Source organism: Malaclemys terrapin, chromosome 2 (assembly GCF_027887155.1).
Source record: "Malaclemys terrapin pileata isolate rMalTer1 chromosome 2, rMalTer1.hap1, whole genome shotgun sequence".
Lineage (NCBI taxonomy): Eukaryota > Metazoa > Chordata > Testudines > Emydidae > Malaclemys > Malaclemys terrapin.
The window spans coordinates 284,222,612-284,250,401 of record NC_071506.1 but is presented as its reverse complement, the minus strand read 5'-3'; the positions used below and the strand labels follow the sequence as shown (position 1 = coordinate 284,250,401).

Below are 27,790 nucleotides of genomic sequence, written 5' to 3'. Positions count from 1 at the left end.
GGCTGCAGGGTGTGTGTGAAAACTGGAAATGAATGAGGAATAAGGGAGGCAAGTGCTGTCACTCATAGACCTACCAGCTCATCTAGTCCGCTGCCCTGGGTAGCACAGCAAGGTATTACAACCCATCAGGGCCCCTGAAATAGCAGGAGCATCCCACACTGCATGTGTTAATACCTCTAAAACTACCTGCTGCACTGGAAATCAGGTTGAGATGACAAGCCACCCTTGAGCGATGTAACCTTTTGGCAGTAGGGTATCGGCTCCATTCACACACGACTGCTCTCGCTCAAGCACCAGGCCTGCAGCACCTATGGGTTCAGCACTATGATTTAATGGTAGCTTCACCTCTTTCCTCCCATTGTCACCGATACAGCAAAATAAAAACATTATGCAGCTGGGGACATGGGGGGTCATATTCTAGGCTGTTTGGCTGCAGTCTGTAGCAAGAGAACAATCTGCTTTGAATACAGTGGTTAATAAAGGACAGAACCGGTTACTACTCTATCCCTTTTTATTGTCTTTAATCTAACGTTGTAAAAAGATCCAGTATCACATAACAGCCACTGAAGTATCCCAATATCACACTAGTTCTGAACCATTTAGACAATAGCTTAGTTTTTTTTACCTGCTGGAAGGGAAAAACCATACTGTTTATTGTACAGACTGAAAATGTAAAACACTGGTCAAATTATTGTGACAACTCTCAAGCAAGTGAAATGGAGATGAAAAGTTTTGCATGACTACAGGGTCCAAGACCGCCAGGCTGCCTGGGACAGCCCCTCCCTCAGGTGCAGTTCTGAACAATGCTACTCAAAGAGAGCCTGGAGCTCACTGCCACCAATGACATCTGGTCCCTTGGAACCACCCCCAGTGAGCTTTCCCACCCTCTGCCTGTCCTTCAGGCCATAGCTAGAGCGGAGCGATTCCATCTCCACTCCACCAGATGGAGTGCTTCAGTTACAAGGGCAAGGGGCTGCTTCATGTCTTTGCCACAGTTCTAGCCCAGTGCAAGGCCATAACAGGCTAGTTTTTGCTCCTGTAGTTAATCCATACCCAGAAAGCTGCTGGCTCTCGTGTGGGAGGATGGAGCTCCTAGTGGCTTATTACCAGCCCAATTAGAAGGGTAACAGGGAACCTAGTTACAATACTGTGCTCCATACCTAAACTAGACTCTGGGCTGGGCCAGGCCAGGCCTAGTTATGACCTTTTTCCATCACACAGGTGCCTCTGCCAGCTGCCATTAGGGTAGTGTTAATCTCTTTTTAGTTACAAAGAGCAGTAGAAATAAAAACAAATCCCAAGTCCAGTGACCACCTTTCATTTCCCTGCTGGGCAGATCAGCAGTAGCCGTAGCAGTGCCTGTACTAGCAAGCAGGCGCCTGCAACGTTAGGATACAGGACTTTCACCTGCACCTCTGGTGCACTTCATAATAGACATCATCTGCAAAGCGACTTTCCGATACCAGCTCAGCTGTAGCACTCTCCAGCCACCCGTCTCACACACTTTACAGACATTAGTGAATTTATCCTCACAACAGCCCTGTGAGGTAGGCTGCTATCTTCATCGACAGCCAGGGACTGGAGACAGAGCTGGGATTAGAGCTCTTGCCTGAGAACGTTGTGCGTTAGCCACAGAACCCTCCGTCTGTGCTACTCTGGTCCTAGGTCATAGTAAAACAGGGAATAGCATTACTCAAGGAAACAGGCTACCAGAATGAGTGGCCTCTGCAATCGCTTTATGGGTTGCACAGGTTACAGGGAGCTGGCCTCCTTGACAGAGGGAGAACAAGAAATTTAAAAAAATAAAAAGCAAAAAAGGACAAAAATACAGGCAGATAGAAACTACATGACATCTCACACTCCTAATGCCAACACTGAGCTTGATTTGTGCAGCAGGAAACCACCTCTAGCTGCCACGGGCTCAGAGATGCCCTCGGCATGGAATGTCGGGTCCAGACCCTCCCGGGGCTCGCTCTCCCTCTTGCCTCTTCAGCCTGGGCTCAGCAAGTGGAAAATTAAGACGACAAACCACTACCCTGCAGCAGAGCTGCGAGCTCGGCTCTGGCTGGCCCCGACCCTCAGTGCAGGAACAGCCATGAGCTGAAAGTCCAACTTCCTCCTAAGTTGAAGCTCTCAAACTGGGGAGAGCTGCTCTGGGCACGCCCCGCGGGGTGGAGGCGACGGAAGGGTTGCAGGAGTCAGCAGCGTCGATTGCTTTCCAGTTCAGGGGCTACAACGACCCTCGGAAGAGAGGAAGTGGCTTTCCATTGAACTCGGGGGCATCAGCACTTCCAGTCCCTTCTGTGTGTCTCAGCAGCGGCCGACGCCAGGGTTGCGCTGGTTCCTCCTACACGATGACCATGCCCGGAGCCAACAGCAGGAGATTCTGACAACACTGATCTTCTAGGATGGAGAGAGATGACTTCACAAGGGATAAATAGAACTTTATTTAAATAAACATTTGTGAACATCTTTATACAAATTACAAGTCCCCACGCTCAATCCTCCACCTCTGTCTAGGCGCCAAAGCTGCCAGGAGGTCCCTTGAGCAGATCCACCAGGATGTCAAGCAGCTGGCTGTGCTGATGGTGCAGGTCCCCCGGGATAGCAGACATTTCGTAACACAGGCAGGTCTCCACCATCTTGGAGAGCGACACTCGGAAATCACGCAAGAGGCGGATCGTGTACGAGTCTCCTTCCAGTACCAGAAGGTCACTGTCGGTCAGAGAGACCGTCGCCCGCCAGCCATCGTCTTGGGGGAAAAGAGAGGAGCAGTTGAGTGGAGTTAACCAGCAGGATGGAGCTGACTGGGCCCAGCGTGTCACAATGCTCTGGAGCAGGAGGGCCTGGTGCAGACCCACCCCATGTGCCCTCAGTCTGCCAAAGTCTGAGATCCCCTCTGCACACTGTGCTCTCACCTGCTGGAGCACTCAGGCTCCTCCACACATTTCGGGAAGGAGCAGCTCGAGGTCTGTGCACATGCGAAAGGGAGACAGGGAGAAGCAGCTGATGGCATTACCCTCACTCACTCCAGGCTGCTGCCTTGGGAAGGGACTGGGAAAGGCCACACTAGCCATGAACAGGTGGTTACGGTCCCAAGGCTGTACAGACCCTGGGGCCTGCTGAGGTATTGCTTACATCTGGAGTGATAAAGCTGCATCTCCCCGGGGAGGAGAAATTGTTCCTCGGCTCCAGCCCCCACCTCAATCACCAAGTGACAGAGTTTAGGCTAGAAGCCATTGTCTGCCTCTTGCTGGCGTAGTCACACAAGTCAGGCCCTCGAGCGGTCGGGACCTGGGCCCAGCTTGTGAAACGTTAGCTGCCGAGCACGAGATTTCACAAACACCTGCTTGTTCAGACACTGTCTGAGTCTGGCAGCCCTTCCTACCTCAGGCGCTAAGCCAGCCAGAGGGGAATGGTCCGAAAGCCACAGTGTATCCGTCTTATCAGCATCCAGCCCAAAGCAAGAGTCCTACCATGCAAGCGGCAGAGGACACAGAACTGGGAGCAGGCAGGGGAAGGCTGGGAGCGTGGGCTCCAGCAGCTGGGTGGAATGGGCAGACCAGTTTCTAGGTAAGTAACCACTGCCTCCATGGTGCTCGAAGGGTTAACTCTACCAGGAGCTACCAGGGAGAAGTCACACAGGAGCAAGGGCTCCTGCTCGGACAAATGCCTCAGTTTACACCCCTCTACCGCCGGGGGCAGGGCCCGAGCAGAGGTGGGAAGGCAGCACTGCGGAGCAGCACGACCAGGAGAGCAGGGGAAACCAGCCGTAGCACCCACCTCGGACGTGGATATCCGTGTCAGTCATTAGCAGCACGGCCAGCGGATGGACCTGGGAGGAGTCCCGCACAAACACCCCGCCGTTGGACTTCACCGCCATGAAGTACGTCAGCCAGCGGCTGTACAGCTTAGAGGCCTCCCTGGTCAGGAAAAGCAGGGGGTTACTGCGGACCACATGCAGGTAGCTGCTACCAGCCCACCCCACCCCTGCCACTTACAACACGCCAGGCACAGCCCAGCGCAAAGGGACGGCCCTGTCCAAAGGGCGAGGCCAGGCAGCCCTGGAACAGTGGAGCTCCTCTTCGGAGCGGCAGCAGAGAGCGGCCCCTGCAAACCCGCCTAGGAGGAGGTTCTAGCCCCACTGTCGGGGAGCTCACTCCCTTCCCCGCGGTGCTGGCCTCAGCGTGCACCAGGACTCTCTGCCCCCACGTTCACACCCTCACGTCTGCCACTTGCCTGTTGATGGTCGACTTGTGCAGCAGGACGGTGCCAGCCTTTGTCCGATAGGAGTAACTGTTGGGCTTGAACTTTCCCTGCCGGGTGACTTTGCCTTGTCTCACCTGGGAACAGGAAAGGCACCTCAGCAAGCAGGAGAGTCAGTTTCCACACAGGCCTGCCAGGTGCTGCTGGAATCCAGGGCAACCAGCAAGACCGGAGCAGGGATTTCCCTCCTGGCCACCTTGAACTGCTGCGGCAGCCTTGCCCTCTCCCTGCTGCTGGCAGGTGACAGCTGTGGGCAGGAAGACGTGCTAGCCAGCCCTGGCTACTGCAAAACATGTCACAGGAGGCAGAGGATTGGGGAGCCCAGCGGGGGAGGAATTGTCCATCGCCTCCATGAGCCATGGCTGGATGAGCACAGGCCTGTGGTTGAGACCAGACGGCCTGGCTGGTTTGGCAGTGGGAGAGATCTGGGAGGGGTTGAGTATGTCACACGGGATGGGGCGCAGGCAATTTGCCCTCGGCCGTGCCCTAGCAACAGACACACGAGCACAGAGCCCCAGTGGAAGGAGAGTGATTGCAGAACACAGCCCCCCACCCTCTCACACACTATGCAAATGGACAACGTCCAGGGAGCCAGGAGATTGTGGCCCCACCGCACAATGCCCAAGAGTGCTGGCAGCCTGCTGAGCCCTGGGACTGGGGCAGCCACAGGGGAAGGGAGGGAACTCCCATCACCTGGGGGGCTCCTACCTGGATGAGGTTGGGGTAGAGGCCGGCCATGAGGACGCCTTTCACCAGCTCCTCCTCCTCGCTGTACTGGTTGCAGGCCGCAGAGGGCATGGTGCAGTCTGAGGGCGCCGACACCAAGAAGGTATCGTAGATGTTCTCGGAGAACTGCTTGACAAGGCCTGTGGGGAGGAGCCAGGGCAGGTTATGAGCACCCGGCTCTCAGCACAGGAGCCGCTGCCCACTCCTCTTTAAGTCCCAGCTCACAGCCTGTACCCAGACAGCTGCCAGCCCTTTCCCCACTCGGGTGCTTCACCACGGAGCCTTTGCTCCCTTCCCTCCGTGGGATGGGCACCCGTGGTCAGACACAGACTGACTCCTGCAGAAGCACCCACACCTCTCTGGGTCACGCAAGGCCGATTCACTCGCTGTCACAGGCAAATGCCTGGCCTGAGGCTCCCTGGCAGTTTCTGTGCAGAGGGGCAGGAGGCCCAGCTGTGCAGTCACTCGAAGGTTGGGGCTCGCCCACGAGGGATTTGCCCAGAGTCTCCCCCCACCCACCCCCCACGTTCACCCACCCTTCCCACCCCCATTACAGCCAAGCTCTCACCCCTTGGGCATGGCACTTGCTCCTGCGGTGGGAGGGGCCTGCAGGACTCACCGTTGATGAAGCGCAGGCTGGGGGCGTAGAGGAAGTAGTCCTGCAGGTAGTTATCTCTGGCACGGCTGTCTCTGCGCCTCAGCACCTCCTCCCAGCCGGCCACGGCCCTGACAAAGGCCAGGTGATCGCTCCCGCTCTCTCCGCTCAGAATGGCCTTGGCCTAGAGCCAGGAAGCTGAGTTAGATGAGCAACAAACCCTCTTCGCTCCCTCCCTGCCACGGCCCTGGCGGGCAGCCCTCACCTTGTCCACCTCCGCTCGGTTCTGCAGGCTGCTGCTGAAGGGGTCCCGAGTGAGGCAGGAGACGATGACGAGCAGCGGATGAAGGCAGCGATAGATGGATGCCAAGACAATGGCTTTGGCCAGCCGAGGGTCTGTGGAGATTTGGGCCAGGCGTTTGCCCAGCGTGGTGAGGGCTTCCCGCTGATCCAGCACTCCTGCAACAGAACCCCGCCAGGGGGCACATCCATCAGCCTCCCCGCAGCACCGACAGGACCGGGAAGGGGAGGCCACTGGTTTCTGGCACCGTGTCTCTCAGCAGGCAGGGCAAGTACCCTGCAATCTGACGCAGGAGACTGGGGTGCCAGCCAATAAGTCACCTCCAGGATGGGCACGGCCCCCTGGGTTCCAGCCACGAACCTTCGGGAGTACATTGCCCCGGGGGAGTCACTGACCCCCAGCAGCTTCGGACCTCTTAGGAAAGAGTGAAAGGGCTGCAAGATGACCACGTGGTCAGCTGAGCACCCAGCTGTAACTCCTAGAACCACCACTCTCCTCCCTCTCTATCTACCCCAATAACCAAAGCAGTGCGCGAAATCAAGAGTTAGACCAGCACAAGCTAAGTGAATATGGCTGGAATGGTTCCAGCTACTCCCCGCTCTGATCGAGGGCTCAGATCCCACTCCAACCCAGAGCAAGAGGATCCCGTCCCAAGCCCAGCTTCTTATATCTGGACAGGCGCTGTGGCCTTTCCACGTTCAGAGTGAGCTCACCAATTTCCTGTAGGAGGATCACAGCTTCATCCACAGCTTTGATGTCAGGGCTATCCAAAGCCTTGGAGAGGAATTCGACTGCCTGCAACACACACGCAGAGACAACATGAGGTTCCCCAGCGCAGGAGCGACTCTGACCCACGCAAAAGAATTCTCCACCCTGCCCAGAAATGGCTGCTCTACATCGAAACACTGGAATGTCATTTCCTCCTTTGCTTACCCGCAGGGAGCTGAGTTCAGTGCTCTGCGTTTCCGCATGGCACCACGTACGCCGGGCGCTAACCCTGGCTAATCTGCACATTTCCCTCTGGGGGGCTCCCTGCATTAGCACTACTGTCTAGGGCAGGAAGAGGTGGCGAAAACGGTAGCTCACTGAAACGATAAGGGGAGTGTAGGGAAGCAAAGTGAAATTATCAGTGCTCAGGCAAACAGGATCTTTAATGAGTATCCCTGGACAAGACCATAGGGCCCCCTAAGCATGGTGCTGGCACACAGGGTCATTACCAAGTCTCGGGGAACATCCTACCTACTTATCAGCACCTCCTGCAGCACCCTGGATTTCCCCTGTTTACTACCTGCAGACCTGAGCTCAAAACCACTGACTGGAAGGGGCACAGAGCGGGCAGAAACACGCTGGCAGAGGGAGTTCCGCCAGCACTGTGGTCTCCGAGCCGCGTGCTACACCTACCGTCTTCTCTGGCATGTGGATCTTGGCCTGCACCACCAGATTCTCCAGGGGAGTGCGCAGGATTTCAGGAACCTGGAAAGTGGGCATTTTGTCCAGGCGGCTGCGAGGGAAGAGGTGATAGGCAAAGCCCGACTGGCAGCGGCCAGCACGCCCTCGCCTCTGCACGACATTGGACTTGGACACCCACACCGTTTCCAGGCAGGAGACCTGGGGGAAGAGGAGTGTTAGAGGCAAGTGCTCCTGCTGCGATTTAGTCTGTTTCACCAAGCTCCCCCTCTAGCCCAGAGAGCCAAGGAACCCCTGCCCCAAGAGCTGTCCATGTCACCTAGCTCAGACCTAGCTGGCAAGCTGCTTCTCTAGCGTGCAGAGTCCCACTGCAGGAGCTGGGAAGCTCTCCCCCTTCTCCTCAGTCCTAGGCCAGTGAGTGACACCCACACCCATACACCCCTTTTGGGGCCAAGTGCTTTGCAAACAACCTGCTATAGGGACTAGACACAAAGGGTAACTGTACCCACCACCGAGATGCAACTGCCTCTGGGGCTGAACACCTAATCAGGAGCAGCAATAATGAACATTGCAGCAAGCGACAGGGGAAACTAGGTATGTAAAGTGTAGACACTTATACTGGGATTTGGAGGAGGGGAGCGCTGGATAAAACAATCCTTAGTTGATTGCAGAGTGGGCAAGGACCTTGCTTGTCCATTTCATACAAACCCTGGCATCTCAGACACACACCACCCCCAGCACTACGGCAGGGCATTGGAAAGAACCATGGGACCTTTACCTTCCACTAAGGCAACCTCCAGAGTTGGGCAGAAGGGAGCTTGATTTCACACGTCTGCCAAACAGCAGCAATAAACACACAAGCTATCCCACCAATCGAACCCGTGTTCCTGTTGTGCTGCCCTGCTGCAATGACCGCAGCCAACAAGCCGGATATGCATGCTGTGCACACCTTAGCCTCTGCCTTCCTCCTTCACGGCTTCTCTCCCTCATCCCTGTCTGAGCTGAAGGGAAACGCCAAGTTTGGCGCCATCTGCTGGACAAAGTCTGCACACTCCCCCCCCCCGGCAATATTCAACAGCACATCCTTTAGCTCAGTGATTCTCAAGCACGGCCACCACGACTTCTGGAGGGAACAGGCTGTCAATAGTCTATTTTAACTGTCATAACTGAGGCCACCATGAATTTGCTGTGGCCACACATGCAGCCACAGCACAAATTCATTTGAGACCCAGCACACTGCCTCGCTGAATGCTGCTGGCTCCAGGGAGAGGGGCTCCCGGGGGGCCTGGGCCTAGTGCTATGCTGATGAAGAACCCGCTTTAAATCCTTTTCAGTCTCTCTCGATGTCTGGGCAATCAGGAGCCCAGTGCGCGGCAGAAGCACTGCCTCATGCCCCTATTCAACAGCGCTCGCTCCGGCTGGTGGAGCCGCAGCCGGCTCGGTTTGGCTACTAGGAAGTGACTGATGGGAGTCTGTTAGGGAGGGCTGTAAGTACCCGCTGTAGATCTCCCTGCCTAAGGGTGGCACACGGACAACAGGATTTGTTCAGGGGTGAGTCTCCTGGTGCACACTGGGGCAGGCGGTGCACTGGGAGGGAGTTGGCTCAGACAGCCACAATGGCCAAGGATTTTTTGTTTTTGACCCGCCTCTGAGATTTTGGGAGGGGAAGGAGGGAAGGAAAGCAATTATCCCTGCTCTGCGGAGATCACGTACAAAGTGACTCAGCGATTCAAGCCCTGAGCACCAAGGAGTTAATGGCAGGCCGGGGGCATCTCAAATGCTGCTTTAAGAATCATGCATCAGCTGCAGCGTGTTCCAGGAATGCACACAAGACACACGGGGCAAGGAAGAGCCAGCACCTTAGTTTTGAGGTCATAGCGCTCCTCCTTGTGAGTGCCGCTGTCCACCACATGCACTATGTCATTGATGGTGATGGAGGTCTCAGCAATGTTGGTAGCCAGGACGATCTTTCTCACTCCAGGCGGGGGCCGCTGGAAGATGTTCTGCTGGTCCATCATGGGGATGTTGGAGTGCACTGGCATGAGAAAATGCAGAGTTAGCCCTGTCCTGCTCTGCCTAACTGGTGCTGACCAGTTAGGAAGGTGGTCAGGTCTACTTAGCCCTCCAGAGCTCTCCCTATACTGCTCATGCTCTTCCTTCACGTAGGCACCTTCTCTCAGTCCCTTGCGAGAGGCTGGGGTTAGTCACTGCTGTCACATGCAAAGAAAGTTGTTTCTAATGTTGGCATTACTGTGAACAGCCAACCAATGGTTCTCCCAGGCTTACTCATCAGACCCACCACTGCATCCTCCAATAATCCCAAAACCAACCTTTGGAAGGGTTAAGCACAGTAAAATGAAACAGCAGATGGCAAAATACTCCAGGTGCTGCAGATAGGAAGGGCTCATTTCAATCTCTGTGACCTAAAAAAAAAATATCTCCTAATTGTAGGAGATGTAGTACCTCCTCCCACCCACAGGTGGAGACATTCCATTCTGCATGGTTCTTGCATTTCCACTTTTTAAAGAGGACACCACTTTTCCCACCCCACTCTTCCTCCTGGCCCCGCTTAAGGGATTGGGTCTGGCTCAGCTATGACGTAATGCCAAAGGCCTGTAACTCCATCCCACACATTTCCTCTTATGGCTCAGGGACCTGGGGAAATTCCCGACAGCAGATGGGCTTGCATGCTGAGGGCCCCAAAGAACAGCAGGTAAGTGGAGCAACTGGCCCAGAAATAAGCGAGCATATTTCAGAGGAGAGCAGCTCCTGCTCATGCAACCCAGCATGCCGCAGCCTGGTTATGGAGCTCGGCCATTTGGTGTGTGGCGGGAAGGCACCAGATATGAAACACTATTTTGCAAAAATGTTTTACAACATCCCATTGGGATAAGAACTAAATTACATGCGCAGTGCAAAGCTGCACCTAGAATTCGGAATCCCACACACCCAGCCCTCACTCTGCCCAATTCCCTGGCCCCAGCAGAGCTCTGTGCTGGCTCCAGCTTACAGCAGCTGATTCAGGGGCCCTGGAGTTCATAGGTGGAGATTCCCCTTGCTACGCCATTTAGGAGCTCAGCACATATCTATGGTGAACATGGCATTCGGTGGGTTCCATGATGGCAGACGGAGTGAGTTTGTCCCCCTCATGTCCCCACAGGCCTCAGCAGCAGCAGGCCAGCATGGCCTGGGCAACCCGCCCCAAATGTACAGTTAGGTGACAGGGTTACCAGTGTTCTGATGCATCCAAACTCATTCTGCATCAGACAGCAACAGCTGGAAGCGTTACCTCGAATACCACGTTTCAGCCCCACCCATCTCTCCCTCTCCCCCAAGCACTGGAGAGCCATCTCACCTGGTAAGACAAGGTACCGGGTGTTCTGAGAGCCGAGTGTTTCCAGCAGGCGCTGCTGCACTCCTTTGATCTCCTGCCAGCCAGGAAGGAAGCAGAGGACCCCACCTGCAAAGGATCAAGTGCAGAACAGGCAACACAGAGATGCATGGAGCTCTTTTCCAAGCTGCAGACAGATACCGCGACTCTAACCTCTGTGCCAGGTCTCCCACTCTCCAAGGAGTCCTGGGGAAGCCCAGTATTTTCCCGTCTAGACCCAGAAACTTGAACAGGAGACTAACAGGTTACCAAGTCTGTGGTACCGACCTATCAGGCATGATCACCACTGAAACCTGTCAGACACATGCCCATACAGATCACAGACAGCACCAGGTGAGCCACCCCTCCAGCCTGGGGACCCCGGGGAGTTATAAAATCAAATCAAGAGGGAGAACATAGTGGGTGATTTAATACATGACGCAGCCTGTCAGAGCACTTAGACACAGTATAACCAACTCCTTCATGGTGGCTGGCTCATGGGGTATTCTGCCATTGAGACAGACAGACAGCACCAGGTGTCCTCAGATCACAGCTCGCTGTCAGACTTCCTAAAAGCAGAGTTTCGAAACCAGCCTTCATCCTTCCTGGGGAGAAGGAGCATTCTAGGCAGTTTACTGGGAGGAGTTCAAGCTTAAAAAAATAATCCGAGATCCTGTCTGCTCTGTGGGAACGTAAGATCCCTGGGCACTGGTACAAATGCAGCAGCTGCTGCACTTTGTCCTAGGGGTGTGGCTGCATTTCAGTGGTACAGTGTGTCGACATCTCTGAAGCCCGATAATGCACGCTGAAAAATGCCATGCAGGTCAAATAGTATTTGCCACCACTCTACCCAGTGTCCAGACACCACGCTGCACACTCCAGGAGATTCAAAGTAAGGTCACTGCTCTCCCGTACCTGATGCAAAGTTGCACGGTGCATTCGTATAGCGGGTTACTTTATCCCCAAGACAGACGTGCCAACTGACGTACAGCTACTGATGCGATCTCAAGAGACTTGGGAACATCACCCCCTTTTTATTATATGGCCACGCCTTTACACACAAATCCACTTGCTTGGCTCACTCTTTTATGACTCTGCAATATGCAGGCCCAACAGTTACCAGGGAGTGCATCCTTTGCTGACAAACTCTTCAGATCTTCTTGCAGCCTCAGTGAATCCCAGACATGGGGTCTCTCTGTAGCTTCTAGCAGCCCTGGGCACAGGGCAGCTGCACACTAACGACAATAGGGTTTACCCTGGGCTGCCTCAGGGCAAAAGAGCTCAGAGAGCAGATCCAATACAAAGGGGTTGATGGCACATTCACACAGGTGCTTTCAGGCATCGTTGACCTAAATTTTGTGGCTGTTTCACCACCTGGACCCAGAAGACAGTGCTCTCAGCCAGCGCAGTACAAGGATCAAGGGCTGGTTTTGCCAAGTACCTTCAGTGCCCATAGAGAAAGACAGGATGCCAGCCCCTTGCAGGAGCCAGCCCTATTTTATGGATCTGATCTGCTTTGGCAAAGGGTCCAGGCTTCACCTGCTCTTTCCCCATCCTCCAAAACCCCAGGCAAGGGAGAAAGTAAAGCAGCACCTACCTGGCTCTCCATGGGCATCGATCTGGAGCACAAGGTCAGTGATCAGCTCAAGGTCGAGGACACATTCATCATCTGATTGCTGAGAAACAGGAGAGGATATGTAAATACCAAGGTAGCGGCAGTGACCCAATGGGCTGGGGAGAGGGGTGCTACACACCCCGCAGCATCCCCCTAAGATGGCAAACACCTTTAATAAGAGATATGGGCTAGTAGTCTGATCACAGCACTATGAGACAAGAACTCCAGGAGCTTGAATTTAGGCTCAGATTCACTCTGGTCACAACCTCTGCTGTACAGTGAGGATACCACCTCCCTTCCCCCATCTGTGAGCGTCTGCAAGTATTTGTAAATATCAGCATTACGTATGAAATGGTCACCAGCAGCTCATTTAAATCATGGATTTTGGTGGGGGCAGGAGGGTGCTACGTGAGACTGGGACGTCAGTGAATCAACTGGGCAGCACGCGGCAGCAGCTTTTCTTTGCAAGTGAGAAAGAGAGCGCACCCAAGGAGTGGGGCAGGCATCTGGAGTGGTAAAGGCCTTTTAAGAGGATAACAGAACCAGAAAGAGTAATGCTGTGTGTGTGTGTGTGTGTGTGTGTGTGTGTGTGTGTGTGTGTGTGTGTGTGTGTGTGTGTGTGTGTGTGTGTGTGTGTGTGTGGGGGGGGGGGGGGGGGGGGGGGACAGGGGGGGAGAGAAGAGAGATTGGACACACCCCAGAAGCCAACAAATATTATGAAGAATCTATACACAGGGACGTGTTCCAGGGGGACGGAGTTCAGGAAAATATGCCCAAGCTGCAGCATGTATCCAAGGACAGAACTATCTCAAAGCATTCAAGTGCAGGCAAACCCATAGGGAGTTAACATTTCATTACAACGGAGCCACTGCCAAGGAGTTTAGAGCCAAGTCTGAGATCTGATTCAGACTTTAGACGAAGGTCATAAATGGGATCTAACCAAACCTAATGGGAACCTCAGGAGGTCTGGGCTGGAATTAAAACTTTGCCAACAGCTGGCAACGCAAACCCAGCAGCACTGGGCTAGCGCAGAAGAAGTGCAGCAGGAAGGAACTAGCCCCAGCCCAAATCTCTTTTCACCGCTAGCCATCCCCGGGGTTAGTGCCATAGACAGGGAAACAAATCAGAGTGCGCAGCACGCTCACCTTCACCTCGTAGTGCCGGTGTCTGTGCCGGCCCAGCTTGGCCAGGATCTCTTCCAGGTAATATTCCTTCACTGGGTACATGAAACCTGGCACCTTGACCACGGGGCAGTCCCCAAAGTACTGCGAGAAGCGCTGGTTGTCCCCGGTGGCGCTCATCAAGACCAGGCGCAGGTCGGGGTTGAGCTTCTGGATGCCCTTCAGCAGGATAAGCAGGAAGTCGGTGTTGACGTCCCGCTCGTGGACCTCGTCCACAATCACGTGGCTGACCCCCTCCAGGCTGGGGTTCCCCTGCAGCTTTCGCAGGAGGATGCCCACCGTGCAGAAGAGCAGGGCTCCTCCCCGGGCTGGCGGTTTGCTCTCCAGCCGCACCTGGTAACCCACGTTCTTCCTCATGTTGGGACCCAGCTCCTGCGCAACCCGCTGGGCGACCGAGATGGCGCTGATCCTCCTCGGCTGGGTGATCACCACGTTGCAGCGGGCGCCGCGCCCCTCCAGGATGTAACGCTCCAGCAGCAGCTGAGGGATCCGGGTGGTTTTCCCACAGCCGGTGTCTCCTGCTATGACCACCACAGGATTCTGCTCAATGGCCGACAAGATGGTGTCCTTGTGAGGATCGACAGGCAGCTGGTGGCTTTCCAGCCACAATGAACCCCTCCTCTTCCAAAGGGCCAGGAGGTTCTGGCTCAGGCGCACCTCCTCCCCCTCTGACATGGGCGTGTAGGTCTTCCCTGTGATGGCATCACTGATCGCACCAGACTCCTTACTCAGGTTCATCATGTCGTCAGCAATCCGAGGCCTGGATTCCCTTGAGGCCACCGGGTACTGAGGGAGGAGGAGAAAATTGGCACAGACAGATGCTTAACTTTGAAGCAGCTCCTTAGAACACAGAACGTCAGGAGGGCATGTTGCGGGGTCAGAGCTGGGGACCAGCAGGCAGGATGCTGGCTTTGGCACCGACTGCATGGCCAGGAGCAGGTCGCAACCTGTCCTTTGGGTAATTCAACTTCTAAATTCTCATTTTGTAAAGACTCAGCTCAGAACATAACCTCAAAGCATCCCCTTTGCTTGGCACACCAGCCCTCAGCTAGCCCTCTACGCTTGCCTCATTCCAAACCTCGTGTGGAGCACTCAATCCGTTCAACAAAGATTTCAGAGCCCTGATAACTGACCCTCCATGCAATGCCCAAGACAGAACAGAGAAACTGCAGCATCATGTAGTGGTCACCCAGCCTGCCTGCCTTCCACCCCCATGCAATCCAATGCTACAAATAGAGTAAGTGCCCCAGGGCAGGGGCCAGGCCTTACATGAGCAGTGCTTTAGGTGCTGTGAAATAACCCTATCCCCTCAGGCAGTCAGGCCAACTGCTGTTCAGTTATACACAGCAACACGACAGCTTGTGGCAAGAAATGAATCTCAGATCCCATGGAAAGCACAAGGGGGTTTTAGGGAGCAGAACGCAGTTCCTCAGGTCAGGACTCGACCAGAACATGCCTATTCAGGTTTAAAGGACTACAAGCGTTTTAGAGCCCACAAGTCAGGATCTCAGGAGTTGGTCTTACCCAAACAATGGCACTTCCAGCAGCACAGCGCTTCCCAGAAACAGGCCAGGACACTGATGCTGTACTGACTGCAGAGTACCACCATCTACTGGATACTGGACAACCACCCGAGACCAGCCTCTGTCCTAGTGGAAGTGGGCACAACTCTCACTGATTTCAGCATCCCAGCCTGGTTCTGGGTTGAGAATCGAGACTTCTTGGTAAAGTGCCTTGTGTAACCAGCACCTACTGCTCTAGGACCCTTACAAAAGTTGCACCCAACATTTAATGCATTCAGTGCCATGAGAGAAAAATCCCCATGGGCCATCCACAAATACTCACAGCTGCTTATCGTAAGCCAAGTAAATGAAGCAGAGATCACTGTATAGTTAGCACAGGCGAGCTTAACAAAGACAGCAGTCATTACCCTGAATGATTTGTGAATAAGCCAGTTCCACACCCAAGATCCCCAGTTTGGGGGGGATCACCAAAGCAGCGCTCTCAGTACACAGCTGACAACACCAGCTCACTGAGTTCATACGCTATCGTATGATACCTGTGGCTCGGCTGGTTCAGGGACAGGGAACCTAGCTGCCCCCTTTGCCCCGAGGTGGCCCTACGACACGTGAATAAGTCTTACGTGGTTCAGGTAGTTCTCGATCTTACGCAGAGTGGCCTCAGGGACTTTGATGTGGCAGGGTCTCCTCTGATTCTCGCCCAGCTCCCTGAGGGACGTCATGTTGTACATGGCATGGCTCAGTGGGTTGTTGTTCTTGTCTACTAAGCCAAGGCTCTGGAAAGGAGGGAGACAAACGGGGACAGTAAACATGAAACAGTGTCTAGGGGATGGGAAGGGAACACAGCACAGATGAGAATTAAGTCAGCATTTTCAGAGCCAGACTAGCTTTGACTGCAAGAGCCATTCTCTTCATCTAGCTTAGCTTCTCCCTGCCCAGCCACTGAGAGCCCCTTCCCCAAAGGAAGGTGGTGTGCAAGGAAGGTCCAGTCTCCCTGCCCAGGAAGGTCCCAACCCCAACAATTCCTGCCTTCACCAGGGCAGGAGGCTGAGACCCGGGGGAACCCTACAGGATCTTCTCTGCCGTGAAATACACAAACTGGAGCCCAGTGCTGTCCCTGCCACCAATGCCAATGGGGAAATTCGCCAAGGAAGATTCACATCAGAGGAATGGCATAGGCCGTAATTTCCAGTAGGGCCCACTTACAAGAGCCTCTTACTGGCATTTCCACAAACTTCAGTAGGTAGCCGACCAGGAATAGTCTTTCCTGCCTGCCTGCTCCCCATTGATTTTGGAGCCAGGTAATTCCCCATGAAGCTAGGAGAACAGAGTGGTCAGACTGACCCGCCTGAAGGAGCAGGGAGACAGCCTACCCTGTCTGGAGGCAGCAAGGTGGCTGAAAAGACAGACCCACCACTCGCAGGTTGATCTTTTCACATCACTTTGCCGATGGGCCAAACCCCCCCCATCAGCACCATGGAGGTTCACGATCTGTTTCTCAACTCCATTGCTGTGCCCCTGCACAGAGTCTTAAGGCATCAGCCTAGAGACCAGGACAATTCTGACCCCAGGCTTACCCATGGAGTCAACGCTAGGTGGCAGCAGGGAATGCAGACTGAGTCACAGAAACTGCAGCAGCCTTAGGTCTCAGAGGCTCAGCCTGGCCCCCCGAATAGGACAGATCTGGTACGAACAGTGTCCATTCACAGCAGGCTGGATAGTGCCTGCATGGAAGAGATGCTGTGGTAGGAGCCACATCAAGATTTGCTACCAGACACATGCCACTCACCTTCAACTTCTGGCAGGCCAGTGCTGCTGCTTTGTTCTCGGCCTCAACCTTGCGGCGGCCCTTGGCAGCGAAGGTCATCGGGCAGGGCCAGCGCAGAGTGAGCTTGCAGATCTTAGTCTTGGTGCCCACGGTACGGAACTGCATGAATTCCTGAAAGAGAGACAGGCAGCTTGTGAGGGAAAAAGGCTGGTTTATTCAGAGGGAGCCTCTGAAAAGCTTACTAGGCTATATTACCTAAACAGCAGGGCAGTTTTACATGCAAGATTTTATCTCAGTACCTTCTGGAATAGAATCACAGAAAAGTAGGGCTTGAAGGGACCTCAAAAGATCGTCTAGCCCAGGTCCTGCCTCAGCACAGGGAACAAGTAAACCTAGAGCATCCTTGACAGGCGTTTGTCCAACCTGTTCTTAAAAACCTCCAGTGACGGGGAGTCCACAACCTGCCTTGAAAGCCTGTTCCAGAGCTTAACTATCCTTATAGTGAGAATTTTTTCCTAAATATCCAACCTAAACCTTCCTTGCTGCAGATTAAGCCCATTACTTCTCGTCCTACCTTCAGTGGACATGGAGAACAGTTGATCACCATCCTCTTTATATCAGCCCTTTGCATGTTTGAAAACTTATCCGGTCCTCCCTCAGTCATCTGTTCTCAAGACTAAACATGCTAGTTTTTTAACCTTTCCTTTTGGGTCAGGTTTTCCACGTCATTTCTGAAGTGCGGCACCCAGAACTGGGCACAGTGCTCCAGCTGAGGCCTCACCAGTACCGAGCAGAGTGGGCCAATTACTTCCCGTGTCTTACATACGACACACCTTTAATACACCCCAGAATTAGATTAGCCTTTTTCACAACTACATCACACTGATGGCTCATATTCAGTTTGTGATCCACTATAATCCACAGATCCTTTTCAGCAGTACTATCACCAAGCCAGTTATTCCCCAGTTTGTGTTTTTTTGCATCTGATTTTTCCTTCCTAAATGAAGTACTTTGCACTAAGGGTACATCTATACTTACCCGCTGGTTCGGCAGCAAACAATCGATCTTCTGGGATCGATTTATCGCATCTTGTCTAGATGCGATAAATCGATCCCGGAAGTGCTCGCCATCGACGCCAGTAATCCTGCTCCGCGAGAGGAGTAGGCGGAGTCGATGGGGGAGCCTGCCTGCCGCATGTGGACCCGCGGTAAGTACCTTTAAGTTCGAACTAAGATACTTCAGCTACGTTATTCATGTAGCTGAAGTTGCGTATCTTAGTTCGAACTGGGGGCTTAGTGTGGACCAGCTCTTAGAGAGACACGGTGGGTGAGGTAATATCTTTCACTGGACCAACCTCTGTTGGTGAGAGAGACAAGCTTCCTAATACCGTGGGACCAACTCAGCTACAACTATACTGCATATGTACTTTGCACTTGTCTTTATTGAACTTCATTTTATTGATTTCAGACCAATTCTCCAATTTGTCAAAAAGTCATTTTGAATTCTAATCCTGTCCTCCAAAGTGCTTGCAACCCCTCCCAGCTTCATGTCATCTGCAAATTTTATAAGCACATTCTCTACTCCATTATCCAAGTCATTAATTAAAATATTGAGTGGTACTGGACCCAGGACAGAACCATGTGGGTCCCCAGCAGATATGTCCTCTGAGTTAGATAGCAAACCACTGAGTACAGTCATTCAATCAGTTATTCACCCACCTTACAGTAATTTCATACAGACCACATTTCCTTAGATTGCTTATGAGAATGTCATGTGAGACCTTACTAAAAATCAAGGTATTTCACATGCATTGCTTTCCCCCATACACTAAGCCAGTAGTTTATATAGCAGCATCCACGTAGTCAGAGGTGACCTGTGCTAAACCCCTTCCCCTGAGAGCTCACATACTAAAGGCTTGGTCAGTACCAAGACAAGACATAAACAGGCTGCTGTGTGGAGCACTTCATGGAAGGAGGGAGTTAGAAGGTGAAAGATACAAGGGGCAAAGCTTGTCAAACTTTTTTTCAGCGTGTGCAGGGCACAACAAAGTCTGAAAAGGAGGTGGGTGAAGCGCTAGAGGAAGGAGAAGGAAAGCAGAGATGTAGGCAGGAGTGGAGTTCTGGACAAATTTGACCACCAATGAACATTACAAAATTCTCAGAATACAGGATATGCTCTGGCTGGCTGCACAAATCAAGGGGGCTTGCAGCACAATTCACCCCAGCAAAAACACAAACCCACATATAACAACAGCTTCTTGTTTGAGTAACAACACTCCCACTGCTTCTCCTGAGGGACTCTTCCCCAAGTTTCACTGTCAATAAGGTTTTCCTGTTCTTCAGCCTAATTTCAGCCCATCACTATCTAGCCAGCCCTTGGAGAACCCCAAAGAATTCTTCTCCTTCCCTGAAATCTACACCCTTTCAATCGCTGCAGCCCATCCTTCCCAGCCGCTGAAAGGCAAATTCCCAACCAGAGGAGATGGGAGAGGCCATTTGAACAGCAACTCACCTTGACTGTGGAGGAAGAGGTTGCAATCTGAATCACCTGGGCCAGAAGGTTTTTGGGTAGAGGGAACTGGGTCAGAGCCCTGATGGCATTGTTGTCATCTGTCATTTCAACAGAGGCCCCTCCCCTGCAAGACGGAAAGTAAAACAGTTCAGGTACGTAAACAAACAAACAAATCTCTCTTCTCCCCAATTCTATTTGTGCTCAGACCCTTCCCCCTCCAGCTCCTTTGCCATAGCCTAAAATCGAGTAATTAAAGAATACAATGCGAGTACAGGAGATTACGGAGTTAATTAGCAATGGAGGGTTTGCAGCCAACTGGGTAGAGAGTACCATTACATTGCGTTACAGAACTCAGAATGAAGACAATCGCTTTAGCCAATGGAACCTCCAAGTCAGAATTCTAGCTTCTACTGAAAGTAACTGTCGTCCCAAATATTTACAGTTGCAATGCAAACTGGAATACAGGAATGGCTTTTACTACTTCTTTAGGAGACAAAGTCAATTTCGAAGCATTTCCCCTCTTGTCCCAAATTGTTTCCCTTTAAAAAAGGGGAAATACAGGTCCTGACTTGTCCTTCACCTGGAGGACACTGGCAAGGTTTAAAAAGACTGCCAAATTTAAGTGTGGCTTTTGGAGATGACAAACTCTGCGGGCCAGGAGAACTGCTCCCCACCAGATCTATGAGGCTGATCATGAGTAAAGCTGGGGCAACTGCCTGTCAGAAGAGCAGAAGTCCAGAAAAGACCCCCATGCCCTCTAGTGCTGACCTAGGTATGAAAGCAGGCAGACCCACCATGGAGTGGCACAGCATGCGTGGCATCCTCATGGAGCCTGGCACACGAGCTTTATGTTCAGACTCTGCTGAAGTCCTCTCTGTGCTCACTATGTTGTGGGCATTGAGAGGTCAACTTTGAGGTCTATGGGGATATATCAGCCAGTGCACGGACCATTTTCTCACTATTCCCCTGCTTTAGTGAGCTTGTCGGAACATGATTTTACCTCATGTCTCTAGCTGGGGTCCGAGCTTCGTTCTGTGCCATAGACAGGTAATCAGTAACATCAATCGTGTCTTCTTCCAGCTCCCCTTCCTCCAATTCCCCCTCCTCTAGCTCCCCTTCCTCCAGCTCCTCTCTTCTCAACGCTTTAGGCATCCTGCCTTGCTCCATGGACTGGATGGAGTCATCTGGTTCCACCCGTCTCCAACAAGTCGACAAGTCAGCCAGAGATGGTCCAGACTTGGAACGCCATCTGCTTTCGGGGCACCACTTGTCCTCCGGGCAGCCAAGCTGGTCAGCGAGGATTCGGTACTTTGCAGCATCAAACAGCTCATTCCTGGGCCCTAACAACCCCCAGCCCTGAATGAAAGAGTCACACACGGTTAGACAGCTGTAGGGAGCTAGCAGGACTGGGCAACTTCTAAAGCAGAGCGGGACCATGCTTGGTCCGAAGGGAGAAATGCAGAGATGAATCCCTTGCGTCCAGGAGAGTGAAAGGAAGCTGAAAAGGGACTTTCATACTTTCAAAAAGAATATTCCTCCTGTACCTATTTATAGTCACTCCTTAAAAGGGAAATGCTGATTTCTCTTTCGATCACATACAGTGGTTTGTATCATGCCGTTGCTTACAAAGGCTGGGCCAGTGCATGGTTTGTTATACAGCAGACACGATCTGTTTGGTGTTTTAAAACACTGAATCCCCCCCTCCCCCCCCCCCCCCCCCCCCCCCCCCCGCAACACAACACAGGCTCCACTAACTTTTCTAGACTCCTCTTTTTTCTCCCAGAGCAGACAATATTGATTCACATAGTAAAAACTTCACATTTATTTCAAAGAACAAAAATATTTGGGACATCCCACCAAACGCACCACTGGGGCTCTTGTTAGGGACAATGTTAATTGTTCACGTCCTCCTCTTTCACGAAAGTAAGACGTTTACCTTTGAGTGACAGATGCTGGTGTTTCTGAGTTTTGTAACGTACAAGACTTCAAAACTTGTTCGTGCCTGGAATTACAAAGCGCTCCCAACTGCTGTTCGCGTAATTACTAATTGCAAGATGTACTAGATGTGCAAGATGTACTAATAGTCTATGTAGCCACATACAGGTGCAGGGACACCCATGACAACACACACCTTGCTTTTCTTTACTGTGACATTTCAAAGAGCTTTGGCAACATTCATTCATTTAGCCTCACAACACCCCTATTAGACAGGACAGTATTATTTTGTACTGTGGTAGAGCCTTGAGCTCCAAATCCCTGATTTGGGGCCCCACATATTACATACTCATATAACAAAGACAGTCCTCGGCCCTAAGCAGATAGTACCATCTGTTTACTTGGATGGCAAACTATTTATTTATTATGGATAGCACCGGAATCACCACCTTTAGATAAAGTTGCCCAGTGCTTCCGATTATAAAACCCTTGATTTCAGTTGGGTAAAGCTCTGCTAAACTAACCATTCAGGCTGAAATTTTCTGTGCGAAATGCATGCACTGGGCTGAACTGTTTTGAAAAATTGCAGCAAAAATGGTTCAGCTGCTTCTGAGAACACAGTTGAGGTAAAATATATCTTCCTCCCTCCCCATGACAAAAAAAATTCTTACAACCATTTCATTGAGAAGCTTTAGCTTTTCATAGGTTCTATGCTTCTCATATTGCACAGTAAGTAAGGTCTAGGGCTGCACACTGAACAATAATGATAACACAAAATATTCCATCGCTACTCATTCAATGAGCACCATCCAACCTGTGCACTGAATGAGGCAGGGATCCTGTGGAAAAAGAATCTGTGATCATGTAATTAAAGACGGCATCATAATGCATATGCATAAAGGGGCCAAATTAAGGGTTGCATAGGCAACCTTAATTCTGTCATTTCCTAACCTTTGAGTGCCTGGCTTTGCAACCATATTGTTCTTTTAATTTTTGGAAGCAATTAGATTTAAATTCTGGGGGGAGCTGCAGCCACCCCTGTATTTAGGTTGCTTAATAGCACATAGGTCAGTATTGTCCCTGTTTTACAGACGAGGAAACAAAGGAACAGAGAGGTGATGCAACTTGCTCGAGGTCACAGCAAAATCAACTGCGGGGCTGGGACTAGCACCTAGAACCCCGTCTTCCAGGGTGGTTCTCTAGCCACTAGACCGTGCTCCCTCCCAAACAGCTCCCAATAGAACTTTATATTGTCCGACAGCGAGGCAGGGGAGAGCTTCTCAGTGAAGAACACACAGGCACAGCATTAGGTGCACCCATCTCTCCCAAGAGCGATGAGCTTTGGTTGGAGATTGAGGACAACAAAGGCCATAATGGAGAAGGAACTCAAGGCTGTTAATGAATTCAGACAGCCTACTTGCTTGGCCAGGGGAGCAAGTGGGCGTGCAAGCTCAGTTGCATCCAGCCACTGCCAGCCAACAGTGGGGCTGCCTCCATTCCTGACTAGAAGACAAAACAACTGAGAAAACGGAGGAGGAAAGAGCTTTAAATAAGCCAGAGGTCAAACAGCCATTAAGGTAGGCCAGCAAGTTCAGAGGCCTCTTCCTGACTCTTGGCAGGGATGGGGGGGGGGGAGAAGAAGAAGAAGAGGAGAGGAACAGTAGCTCACCTTGAAGAGCTGGCATGCAGCAGCTGCAGCCTGCCTCTCAGCGTCGATCTTTTTGGTCCCATAGCCTTCCACTTCCACATTCTTAGGCCATTTTATGTGCAGAGTGACTTTCTGAAAAGAAGAGAAGAGCAGTGAAGTGAGAGACAGTGCAGAACCCAAGCCCTCTCCTCCTAGTGCTTGGGTGACCTCTCTGAATGCCAGGCAAGAGAAAGGTTTAATAAATGTCACTAAGCAGCACTTATTTTCAGCTAGTACTTTTCAGTAGAGGATCTCAAAGGGCTTTTCATTTAGCCTCTTTTTACAGATGTGACAGCTGAAGCCCAGAGAAGCGAAGTGACTTGCCCGCAATCACATAGTAGGTCAGTGGCAAAACTAAGATTAGAACTCAGGTCTGACTCCTAGCACACTGCCCTATGCACATGCTGCCTCCCTGCTGAAAGAAGCCAACTACAGCAAACTAGTTATGTCAAATAATCATCCTTCCACAAACAGGGTGGGTTAGAGATGGAGATTGGGTTTTTACATGCATATTAAATGTGCTGAGATGAAGAACCAGACGGAAGGGGGAGTATATTTGAAACACATACTACTGTGCAATAAACCATTCAGAATTGCAACAGTGCTTCAGACGTGTATATTAAAAATCACTTACAACTCTGAGTATTCCTGGCCCTTTGCCACCTACATGTACAAGCACTCCTCCCACAGCCAGAGGTTAATAATGGAATTACCTTTTTTCTTGGCCCGTTAGTGTGGATATACACCAGTTTGTCTCTTGCATGAGAGATCCCCAGGGCTCTTCCAATCACACTGTTGAGCAAGTTTTTCGGCTGTGGAAATTCTTTCAACAAGTCTCTGGAATCTGAAAGAACAATGGAAAAAGTGAATGCCATTTTAATACGTGTATAGTCCTGTTTAAAGGAGCTAAAGCATGTTATAAACTCTTATCCCACTGAAGTGCTGTAAGGTCTAATATTATCCCTGTTTTACAGATGGGTAACTGGAGGCAGAAAGCGCTTTGCCCATGGTTTTGCAATGTGTCGGTGGAACAGAATCCAGAAACCCTGAAATCCCCTGGGCTCTCAGCATTGGAGGACACTCCATTACCAACACACCAACAGCTATTCTGGTCTGGATTTCAGGAGAAGTCAGGCAGCTATGTTTACTTATTCCACTTTCAAAAAACCTGAAAATATTCTACTCAGATTGCCTCATGGTTGGAACTGTTGGTTTCGTGACTCAAGGACACACCATGAAGACCAATCTAGAAACACTTTATGTTGTACAAACAAGTTTTATAAACTTTGAGATGAATGAAAACATTTCCACGATAAAAAAAATCTAATTGAAATCCATTTCTTTGGATGCAAACATTCCCTTGAAGTGTTCAGAACCTAAACAGTGCGGCACTGGGCTAGCCCCTGAAGCTAGAAAATGAAATGAAATAAGTGAAACTAATTGTTTTAAATTGACTTGAGACAAAGGCAACCCCCCTGGCACCCCAACTCAAAAAAACTCCAACCGAGTTTTACAATTTACATCAATTGTAAAATGGCAAAAAGGTTATTGAGCAATAACTGCATTTTGAACAGATTGTTAGTACAAACCCAAATACTTGGGATACACATACCCCCTCAATGCCAAGTCAATGGCCTCTAGAAAGCAGTGCCTTGAAGAAATGCACTGTGGGCTCTAGATACATGGTGGGAGGTTATTTAAGGAACTGTGGCTCCCTAACTCACCCACAGCTGCTGTCCACTTAATTTAAGTTTAGCAGCAGGACTCAAAGAAGAGGGAAAGGGAAGTGGGGATCTAAACTGAATCTGCTCAGAGAACCAGTTACTGGTATGGGACCTCTCCTTGGAGTTTGTCAGCACAGACCTCCACTTTTGCAAGATTAACTTGCACTAACAGCAACTAAGGAGGTGGGTCTGAGGAGAACTGGTTAAAGATTGCAGAGCTGCTTACCAAGCTGAGCATATGTCCCAACTGCTAAGATGAGTAATGTGTCATATGTTCATGCAGCACAAACGTAGCCGTTTAGCCGATTTCAGTAACAGAAACATTCCCCAGTTATTCTAGAGGCCCCTTAATGAACCTTTGCAAGTCACCTTTAAGGCATAGGCCTCTTTCATGGAAGGTTTACAACTCTCCAGAAAGATTTGCTGAATTTCCTCTGGTCAGTCAGATTTCATCAATACATTACAATCCTGGTTGCTAAAAGTCAGGGATTTCAGATAACGAGAGAAAGAATCAGCTGTTCAGCTACCAACACAAAGCCTCGGAGATGTGTGAACAAGAAGTGATCTGTTCTAGTCAAAGCTATTAATCTCACTCACACTCTGTGCTGTTTAGTTTTGCTGAGAGCTCTTGGTAGCAGAGATATAGAGGGAAGACACATGGGAACTCCTGACTCCAAGCCAAGAGGACAGCATCTGTCAAGAAATTGATTCGCTGCTACCTCTGAAGTATAGATAAAGGCATTTTCTCTTCAGGCAGAAATATTTATTGAAGGAGTTGCCTCTGAAGTGACCAGACAGTATCATTTACAGGCATATCTGAACATTGTTCACCACAGAGACTGTCTCCTGGATCTTCTGGGAGATCACTGACAGACTATGTTGTACTGTGGCAGATATACTATCCTTAACCAACTCTGCAGGACTTTCGTGTAGAGCCTGGCAAATAGTATCATACAGGTATAAGAAGCCACAAAAATTATATTACATGGAAAGGCTTTTGGAGACCACCGACCTCCCATTGCCAGAGGACAGAATCCAGGCTAATAGAAAGATGCTGATCTAGAGTCCAGAACAATCCCTGTGACTCCTTCTAATTTTCTAGGCTTATCCTGCTGCCCAGAGACAGGAAATGTGCCCTCGCTGTCTGTAGAGTCAACTGGGTTCTTGTAGAGCTGTGCTTTCAGAATCCAGGCAAGGAGAGACTTGGATTCCTCTATGTTTTACATGGGCTACCACTTCTGCCAGGCACTTACCTGGTCAAGGCCCCTGGAACCATAGAGAACTACATACAGAGTACTCTGTACTCTTAATCTCTTATTTTGGGGGGGATTGGGCAGGGGTTGGGGGGGAAGAGAGAGAAAGAGAAAATGGTCTCAACCTAAAAGGATGCCTCAAACTGATCTTGTATAATTAGGGAAGGGATAATGAAAGCTAACATCACTGTCTGATGTACTTGTTCAATTTTGTTAGCTACAATTTGCAATGGTGCCTTTTCTTAGGAAAAACTAACGTGAATAAACCCCTCTCCCTGATATTTCTAAAAGATCCTCCTCTCTCACTTCGAGCAGAAAGAAGGCTACTTCACTCAATACAATTCACAATCACCCCCACTAAACCCACTTTGTAGATGATGATGAGTTACATGCACTGCCATTAACAAGAGCAACATAGGGTCCTGTGGCACCTTTAAGACTAACAAAAAGTTTTCTGTTAGTCTTAAAGGTGCCACAGGACCCTCTGTTGCTTTTTACAGATTCAGACTAACGGTACCCCTCTGATAATTAACAAGAGCATGTATTTTTGGTCTCTGATTGCCTCTGCTTTGAGAAACAGGACTGCTTCTGAGGAAATCTGTGATAAGGAGCAGACAAAAGCTGAGGAGGACCTTGTCACAGGTATCTATGAAGAACAGACATTTTAGTATCTACGAAGAACAGATGTTTTGTATAATGACACCAAGGATTTTGAGATGGATCTGTAGTCAACTTCAGTGTTTAATCCATCTGGGAGCAAAGGAGAATGGTTCCTCCAAATGGCAAAATCCTCCATTTCAGCTTGTAGCTCAAGATCTGAATTGTCAGCTGAGCAACAATGTATGCCTCATTGCTACTGACATTGTTACAGAATGTGCAGCGCCCAAGGAGTCACCCCAATAATCATTTTACATCCTCAGTTCCAGAACTGAAATGGCCTAATCAGTTGCAGTTGTCAGATGAGAAGACATGCATCACCAGAAGTATTTGAAGATGCAAACCTGAATTTCCAAGCTGCAGTAAGTGTGGTTTCCTCCTTGGCAGACTGAATTTCTTGGCACCTTCATCCAAAAGCAGGATGACTTATCTCTCTGAGACTTCTTACCTTGTCCTTCCACTACAGTCAAACTTTTCCAGTGTTGGGCCCAGTCTGTAGCCTTGGTGAGATCTTCCATGGTGCACAGTTCCTCCAGGAGCCAGCAGACCAACAGATATCCCACGATTTGTGTTTTGATGCAGTCATGTGTCTGGGTTGTTGGAACAGCCCCACTTCTGCATATTGACTTTTGACTTGCCAACTCTTGTTCAGAGGTGATTTAAACATTTCCAGGTCGACCAATCTTTCGCCGTGCCTCCAGGAAGGCGTTCAGCAACATCACTGTGCATTTTGACATCCTCATCAAGTATTTCAAGCCATGTGCACCACATTTCCAGTCATGGACCCATCAGTGATTTTAAAGCAGTTCTGTAGCAGTTAGGAAGGTTTTCTGTGATTGCAGCTGGCTAACTGCTGCAGTGGGACCATGTAGCGGATGTCACCTACCACTACAGTCTCTGTGACTGTCAAGACTAGAGGCCCTGATTGCAGATAGGCTAAAAGGTAGTCAAAACCCGGTTGAGAGAGTTGGTACCTGGTATCCCCAAGATGGATTAAACGGATGCTGGTTTTAGTCTTTAGTCCCTAGCAGGCCACATCTGTACAGAGAGAGAGAAAGTCTTCCCTTCTTGGACAGTAGACAAGTCAAGGTGGGTTGTAAAAAGCACTCAGCACTGGCCTAACTCTAGAAGACAGTGGGAATTTTACCACTGACTTCAATGGGAGCAGAGTAAGGCCAACATCAAGTGCTTTTGAAAATCCCATCCATAGAACCTAAGACTCTATCAGCCCCAGCAAATCCAGGAAATGCCAAAAATTGTTAAGTGGTGAGACT

At 50.7% G+C, this 27,790-nt stretch overlaps 1 protein-coding gene across 3 annotated transcripts in view; it reads right to left on the bottom strand.

Annotated features, from left to right (window-relative positions):
• Positions 1 to 497: 497 nt before the first annotated feature.
• DHX30 (DExH-box helicase 30) overlaps positions 498 to 27,790 on the bottom strand; it is a 40,561-nt gene continuing 13,268 nt past the window's right edge. The window contains exons 2-19 of one of the 3 annotated variants that reach the window (XM_054016823.1): positions 23,596 to 23,726; positions 22,865 to 22,975; positions 20,261 to 20,616; positions 19,261 to 19,384; positions 16,771 to 16,920; positions 15,605 to 15,757; positions 13,426 to 14,247; positions 12,263 to 12,341; positions 10,651 to 10,755; positions 9,155 to 9,330; positions 7,290 to 7,496; positions 6,602 to 6,683; positions 5,853 to 6,046; positions 5,612 to 5,771; positions 4,975 to 5,132; positions 4,236 to 4,343; positions 3,784 to 3,919; positions 498 to 2,752 (exon numbers count right to left, since the gene is read on the bottom strand). In XM_054016823.1, coding sequence (XP_053872798.1) covers positions 2,517 to 2,752; positions 3,784 to 3,919; positions 4,236 to 4,343; positions 4,975 to 5,132; positions 5,612 to 5,771; positions 5,853 to 6,046; positions 6,602 to 6,683; positions 7,290 to 7,496; positions 9,155 to 9,330; positions 10,651 to 10,755; positions 12,263 to 12,341; positions 13,426 to 14,247; positions 15,605 to 15,757; positions 16,771 to 16,920; positions 19,261 to 19,384; positions 20,261 to 20,616; positions 22,865 to 22,975; positions 23,596 to 23,726 — 3,488 coding nt within the window. In that variant the 3' untranslated portion in view covers positions 498 to 2,516. The other 2 variants (XM_054016821.1, XM_054016822.1) reach the window with 2 other exon arrangements.